Raw genomic sequence first — 8,103 nt, forward strand, 5'->3', positions numbered from 1 at the left:
TTTTGCAAAAAAGACCTTCACTTTTTATTTAATCACACAACCATCCCTTGTTAGCCAAAAAAGGGCCTGCCCAAAAAAAGACCGACGAAACTTTTACATGCTCGCGCGCGGCGAGGAATCGAACCCGCGACGCTGCGTTCCAAGCGTGCGGGCACTTCCACTCCGCTCTTCTTGTGGCACTCGTGCTTTCTTTTTATATGTTGCTTCGTTTAGTTTTTTTCCATACATACCTTTTTTTCATGTCTCTTTTAGCTCTTCTCATATTTTGGGTATTCTTCGGACTGTATAGCCCGGCGCTACTGCACCCTTTCCTTCATAATATGGCACACATATTGCCTTTTATACTTCGAATCATTTCGTTATTTTTTCACATATGTTTTCTTTCGCGTCTCTTTTAGTTTTCTCATATTTTAGGTATTCTTCGGACCGTATAGTCAGGCGCTACTACACCCTTTGCTTCATATGGCACACATATAGCCTTTTATACTTCGAATCATTTCGTTATTTTTTCGTGTCTCTTTTAGCTTTTTTCAGATTTTGGGTATTTTTCGGGTTGTATAGCTCGGCGCTACTGCACCTTTTGCTTCATATGGCACATGTATAACCTTTTATACTTCGGATCTTTTTTTTTTGTATATGTTTTCTTTCGTGTCTCTTTTAGCTTCTCGGATTTTGGGTATTCTTCGGGCCATAGGCAGTGTGCGTATCATATTTTTGGGGCGGCCCCTCGTGCTGCCGGGCGCGAGACGAGCTCGGTCATGCTACCGGGTGCGAGACGAGTGACGGACCGCAGTTGGGGGAGGGCCAACCCTTCGACGAAGATAACGGCCAGACGACAAGCTGAGGGATCGAAGGTCGAAACGAGCCGGCGCCGGAAAGCCAGCTGTCGCCGCAGCCCGCCCGCCGAGCTGTCGTGATGCCGGCACGACGAATGGAAGCCTCCACACCTAGAGAGCCGAGCCACCGCCGCCGCCCACAGCCGGAGCAGTAGCCACGCCGGGCCGTTGCCCCAACCCGCGCCGCTCACCGGAAAATCTGAGAAAAGCTAAAAGAAACATGAGAAAACACATATATGAAAAAATAATGAAATGATCCGAAGTATAAAAGGACTATATGTGTGCTGTATGAAGCAAAGCGTGCAGTAGCTCCGGGCTCTACGGTCAGAAGAATACCAAAAATATGAGAAAAGCTAAAAGAGACAGAGAAAATAACATATACGAAAAAATAACGAAATGATCCAAAGTATAAAAGGCTATATATGTGCCATATGAAGCAAAGCGTGCAGTAGCGCCGGGCTATATGGTACGAAAAATACCCAAAATATGAGAAAAGCTAAAAGAGACACGAAAAAGAACATATACAGAAAAATAACGAAATGATCCGAAGTATAAAAGGCTATATGTGTGCCTTATGAAGCAAAGGCTGCAGTATCGCCGGGCTATAATGTTCGATGAATACCCAAAATATGAGAAAAGCTAAAAGAGACACGAAAAAATAACATATACGAAAAAAAACTGAACACGGCTAGTTATAAAAGCAGGCACGTGTGCAATAGGATGCAAACGGAGCTGCAGCGTGGTGGCAGCGGCCGCATGCTTGCAACCCCCGCCGCGGGTTCGAATCATCGCACGCGCACGTGCTGTTTTGTCGGAATTTTTTTTTCTGGCAGGCCCTTTTTCGGCTAATATGGGATGGATGCGTGATTAAATAAAAAGTTAAGGTCTTTTTTGCAAAAGAACAAGCCACGTCGGCACCTGACAGGCGGGCCTCAACCGTCAGATACACCATCAATACACTATTATACACAGTTTAGACTATTTTGCAACAGATTGCCCCAAAATGATATTGACATGTAAAAATTACGAAAAGTGGCACTAATCCGCACCCAATGCCCCAATTGTGGTATCTCTGTGCAATTAACTCCATTCGTGTTGTCATTCAGCACAACACACGCAGCATTGCGAGCAGAGGACACCGCGTAGCGCAACTAAAACGCCGGGTGGACCCTTCCAAGCGCTAGCCGATGAATAGCAAGCAGCAAATCCTCGCAGTCTCCTCCGTGCCGTCGCGCTGCCTCGCTCCCCTTGCGCCGGCCGGGCGTGACGGCATACGTGCGCTCGCCGGAACAGCGCAACAAGGGAGCAATGCCGCCGGCCGCTTCGTGGCCGCAACTGCGCGCTGGGGCAGCGCGGAGGGAGAGGCTCGCCGATGAAGGCAGTCCACTGGATGAAGGGAAGGAGAGGTGCTGCCGACCACGGCCGCCGCCGCGGCGCGTCTGTTTGGGGAAGGATGGAACCCGTGCGGGCCTGTGTGAGAGGCTCTGGAGCGTGGGCCGGGCCGAGGAAACAACCCGCAGGCCCGAGGCCCGAGGCCCTGGACGGCGATGGGGTCAGGCACCTTGAAATACCCCCGCCTTCGCCTTGGTGCCCAGCGTAACCGCCGCAACCAACAGCCACCAGAGCTCGCCGCAGCGCCAAGAAACCCACGTCTCGCCACCGCGCAGCAGCGCCCACCGCCTCTGCTCTCCAGCGCCGGCGACCGATGGACAGGTTCCACGACAGGCAACACGTGTGGCTGCGGAGCTGCGTGCACGGCACGTACCTCAACGCCGACAGCGACGGGAAGAGCGTCTCCCTCCGCGAGCGCCGCGAGTCGCTGAAGGCGGCGTGGGCGGTGCACATCTACCAGGGCGATGTGCCGTACCTGCTCCTCTACAGCGCCGCCTACGGCCGCTACCTCGCCGCCACGGCCACGCCGGCGCCGCTCGCCCACCTCGGCTTCCGCGCCGAGCAGCGCGACTACGACCAGCCAGTGGTGCCGGCCATCATGTGGCGGGCCACCGCGACGGGCTTCGGGAACGACGTCCTGCTCCGCAACGTCGGCGGCCGCTACCTCCGCGCCAACGGCAAGCACACCAGCAAGTACCTCCGCTGGAACAACGGCGTCACCGTGGACGACGTCGACAACGTCAGCACCATGATGCACTGGACCGTCGAGCCCATCCCCCTCAGAGGGCCGGACATGCCTCAGCCTGGCTTTGCTGCCCCGATTCCGGTGAGTTCGCCATGACCCGAGGCGAATTGGGTGTCGTTTATTTGCACCGAGATTGTGATTTGTGTTAATTTCATTCGCCCGAGAGAAATCTCTGGTTCTGTTCTTGCCAAATGTGCAGTTCTTGCCGTTGGTTGCCAACTCTGGATCGCATTTGTGTTTGAGTTTTCAGTCAGGAAATTCAGAGTATATATCACCTGAACAATAATAACCATGGTTTTACTGCAGGGCCGCATCCCCCGAGAGCTGTCCGTGATGCTGGGACGCGAGCGAGGGGCGTGGCGGCTGATCCGGTTCGTGCGAGCGAGCGCCGAGGGGGAGTACGCCGAGGACGGCAACGGCTGGACCGAGTTCCAGTTCAGGGGGAGGTACGTGTACCACCTGAGGAACCAGCTGGCCAAACGCATCAACGCCGAGGTGCACTTGTTCGAGCTCGCCATGTGCGTCCGAGCGGGCCGCTACGGGCGTTTGACCCCGCTCATCACCAACCTGCCCCACGGCTGCAACGGCGAGACCCTCCAGATCGTCGCCTACCTCTCCGAGACCCCTGGTGAGAGCCACTCTCCATGTCAAGAAGTGAAACAGTTTACAGAATTTGTTTTAGTCTGCTTGTGCTTCAAAAACAGTTTACTGAAAGTGTTATAGTCTGAGAAAAACAGTTTACTGAACTTTTAGATACTGTTTACTGCATGAACATTTTACTTAGAGTCTTTGTTAGTGGGGTGCTAATCTGATCATGATAGGTTTTGTTAGGACTTGGAACTTTTCTGAAACTGTTGTAGAAAAGTAAAAGTAGTTGAATGGGAACAGTAGGTGCCAATGCCATGTCGATTTATCAGTCTGTGTACAGTGTAAATATTGGTCTGAACTCTGAAGTGCTTCAAAAACAGTTTATTTAAAGTGTTATAGTCTGACAAAATAATTTACTGAACTTTTAGATACTGTTTACAGCATGAACGTTTTACTTAGAGTCTTTGTTAGTGAGGTGCTAATCTGATCATGCTTGGAAAAAGGATATTATGATAGGTTTTGTTAGGACTTGGGATTCGTCTGAAACTGTTGTAAAAGCAAAAGTAGTTGAATGGGAACAATAGGTGCCAATGCCATGTGGATTTATCAGTCTGTGTACACACTGTAAATGATGGTCTGAACTCAAAGCTAGTAGAAACTACTGGTTCCAAATTTCTTTTCTTGATTCAGATAATTCAGTTCGTCCATATCGTACCATTTTGCCGCTGGTAGAAATTATGGAACCTAAAAAGCCAAATCAAGATCAGTCATCTCGTTTCATCTTTGCAGAGAAGATACTATGTTTCTAACCTGTTAACAAAATTCAGATAGTATCCTACAATAGATAGTGCATAAAAGCTTAATTCCTTGCATATTATATTGTTTCAGGTTTTGACTTCTTGATCTTGTCATTATATTGTTATTGATTATTGGTCTGCTGCCTAACTGCCTTATTATTTCTGTTAATTCAGCCTATGATGAGCTGCGACACCCGGATGTCTACTCACAGTAGAGAAAGATCAGAGCAGGAGTCCTGATAGTTAAACCTCCTCAGAAGTTTGGCCACCTCGGACACAATGACAGCAGAACTGGACGCCTACTTTTGCATGTATATAGATATGGGTTCAGAAAACTCAGCAGCCCTCGTGCTTCTTCTGCTAGCTAAACTTGCTCTGTTCTGTCAATGGCACAGGGGGGTTCTATGATTGAGAACTGTGGAAAGTGTTGCGTGCAGTGTTTGTAGTAGTCGTTTGAGTGTCACTCTTCTGGCATTCATTTCTGTGGTGCTTTCCTGGATGAAGCATTTAACTGTAGGGGTTCTTGCAAAGAGTTGAATGATCTTCCATTCCTTTTAGATGATGAAAAATGCAGTGGTTCTTGCTAAATGAGTTGATGATCTTTCATTCCTTTTGTAGTGAGTTGATGATCTTGTGGTTCCCTTAGGCTATGCACTTGATACAAATGCAAAATGTAGCAGGTTCTTGCTGTGAGCTGACGATCGTGCTGGCACTTGTGCTGTTTTCAGTGTTGGCCATGGAGCAGGAAAAAGAATTTGTAATGTATGAACAAAATTCAGATTTTATCCAACAGCACTACATGAAGAAGACTAGTTTATGCACATTACATTGTTTTCAGGTTTTGTACATAAGCTGCCTTCTTTTTGTTTTGATGTCTTGTTTGAGCAGACACTAGCTAGATTTCATTCTGATATACTGGAGCATCTTATTCACTTCATTGCTAGCTGCATTTCTCTTAGATGAAGCATCTGACATCAACACTGATTTGGTGGCTCTCTTTTTTTTTTGCCAGTAATTAGTTGATGATCATGAGTTTAGCTATGTGGCTTCAAATTTTAGCTGTGTGGTCCTTTCTAATCTTGTTTGTTGGTTATGTGCAACAACACCTCCATTTGTTCTTAAGATCCATAGTTCGGAGAGGTTCATTCATGGAAAGTAAACATGCATTGTTTGATGAGTTTGTCCAAATCACAATCCGGTCATCTATCTGCTGAGTACTAGACAGGGAGTCCGAGAGAGTCGAAAGTTTCGGACACAGCGAAAGTGTTTCAGAACTGAAGTGTTTCGGAGAAACCGAAAATTGTTTCGGGGAAAACCATCATAACGGAAATGTTTCAGACCGTCTGGTAATTCTAGGGGGTGCCGGAAATGTTCTGGCACAACAGTTAGTTTTTTTTCCTTTTTTTTATTTTTGTTTTCTGTTGTTTTCATTTGGGTTTCTTTGTTTTTTTCGACGGTTTTCTACAATTTTCTTTATTCTTCATTACATTTTGGTTTTGCTTTGTTTTTGCAACAATTTTCACTCATTTTTTCTTTTTTCTTTGTTATTTTTTCAGTTTTATTTGTTTTATATGGTATTCTTTGGATTTTTGTATACTTTGATTTTCTATGTTTTTCCTTGCTTATTTCTTGTTTCTTCACTTTTCTTTTTCTGTTTTGTCAATTTGCTTTGATTTTTTGTTTTTAAACATGTCTGCTTTTATTATTTTTTCCAACACATTTCTACTTTTGTACATTTTTCATATACATGTAAAACAAATTATACACATTTAACATTTTCAAGTGCATGTTTATCCATTTTTGCAAAAACATGTTTTGAATGTATTTTTCAAATGGATGTTTAACAGTTATTGCATAAATATGTGTTGCATATAATTTTCAGATACATGTTAAAAAAATTGAATGATAATAAACATCTTTTTAACTATGTAAACACTTTTTGTACATTGTATATTTTTTTTTGGAAAATGTCACAAACACTTTTTTTGGTTGAGATTTTTTTTAAATGTGACTTACATTTTTCTGAATGTACGTAACATTTTGTTTCATTTTCATAAATATTTTTTACAACATATAAACATTTAAAAAATATCACGTCATTATTTTTGAAATGTGTGACATTCTTTAATTGCCACAAACATTTTTTCGTACACGTGATTAACATTTTATGTACACATGATAAACATTATTTTGTACACATGATACACATTTTTTTGTATACATCATAAATATTTCTATTTTTTCTTTCATGTTATACATATTTTTTTATACATCAGAAATATTTTTTCATATATGTATACATTTTTCAAATACAAGAATAGCATTTTTAAAAAATATATTTTGTAAAGCGTTTTTTTCCATATTGCGACTGTTAGGCTGATCTTTGACAAAGATCAGCCGGCCCGCCAACCATCCGATTGTGTTCTCCTTGCCGTCACATCACAGGGAGCTCCTATTTGGCGATTTCAGCGCCGCTTAGCGCTCCTGGCGCTCACACACAACTCCTAGCGAGCCGGCCCAATAATCTCCTTAAAAAATATGTTAAGTGTTTTTTTTCTAAATATGGCGACTGCTAGGGCTGATCTTTGACAAAGATCAGCCGGCCCGCCAGCCATCCGACTGTGTTCTCCTGGCCGTTGGATCATAGGGAGCTCCTATTTGGCGATTTCAACGCCGCTTTGCACTCCTGGCGCTCGCGCGCGACTCCTAGCGAGCCGGCTCAACAATCTCCTTAAAAAAGAGACACGAATCAAATATATTTTCAGCATCATTAGATATGGGAGAGGTGGGAATCGAACCCGACCAAGACAACTTAGTTGTCTACAATGCGAAAATAGTGCTATTTAATACTTCTTTTTGGACAACATTAACATATATTCTCTACCCTTATAAATCATGGCGTGTCTCCAGCTTAGTTGCCTAGGATTTGCAGTAGGGGCTGGTACGTCTATTTTGCATCATGTTTTCATATTGATATTTGTTTCATTATGCACTGTTATTTCACTTTATGATACAATTCTTATGCCTTTTCTTTCTTATTTTGCAAATTCACATGAAGAGGGAGATTGCCGGCAGTTGGAATTCTGGATCGGGAAGGGCTATATCGGAGGCACTTATTCTGCACAACTCCAAATGACCTGAAAATTGATGGAGAATTATTTTGGAATAGATAAAAAATATAGGCGAAGAAATCAACAGAAGGGGCTACACCAGGCAGCCACAAGCCTGGGGGGCGCCCCACCCCTAGGGCACGCCCCCAAGCTTGTGGGCCCTAGCAGGCCTCCGAAGCACATATTCTGCTATATGGTGCCATTTTGACCTGGAAAAAAAATTAGAAGAAGGTTTTCGGACGAAGCGCCGCCGTTTTGAGGCGGAACCTGGGCAGGAGCACTTTTGCTCTCTAGCAGAGCGATTACATGAGGGGAACTTCACTCCGGGTGGGGGAAATCGAAGCCATCGTCATCACCAACGATCCTCTCATTATGGGAGGACCAATCTTCATCAACATCTTCACCAACACCATCTTATATCCATCCCTAGTTCATCTCTTATATTCAATCTTTGTCTCAAAACCTCAGATTGATACATGTGGGTTGCTAGTAGTGTTGATTACATCTTGTAGTTGATACTAGTTGCTTTATTTGGTGCAAGATTATATGTTCAGATCATTGATGCTATTTAATACCCCTCTGATCTTGAACATGAATATGATTTGTGAGTAGTTAATTTTGTTCTTGAGGACATG

The 8,103-nt window shown here is 44.6% G+C and overlaps 1 protein-coding gene across 1 annotated transcript; it reads left to right on the forward strand.

Annotated features, from left to right (window-relative positions):
* The first annotated feature begins 1,840 nt into the window (after window positions 1–1,840).
* On the forward strand, window positions 1,841–5,007 carry LOC125524326 (uncharacterized). The gene is made up of 3 exons (XM_048689397.2): window positions 1,841–3,054; window positions 3,280–3,601; window positions 4,533–5,007. Exons 1-3 carry the CDS (start codon window positions 2,542–2,544, stop codon window positions 4,571–4,573), a joined length of 876 nt encoding a protein of 291 aa, XP_048545354.1. The 5' UTR covers window positions 1,841–2,541; the 3' UTR covers window positions 4,574–5,007.
* The last annotated feature ends 3,096 nt before the right edge of the window (window positions 5,008–8,103 follow it).

This window comes from Triticum urartu, chromosome 7A, assembly GCF_056163025.1.
Source record: "Triticum urartu cultivar PI428250 chromosome 7A, HENAU_Tu73, whole genome shotgun sequence".
NCBI lineage: Eukaryota > Viridiplantae > Streptophyta > Magnoliopsida > Poales > Poaceae > Triticum > Triticum urartu.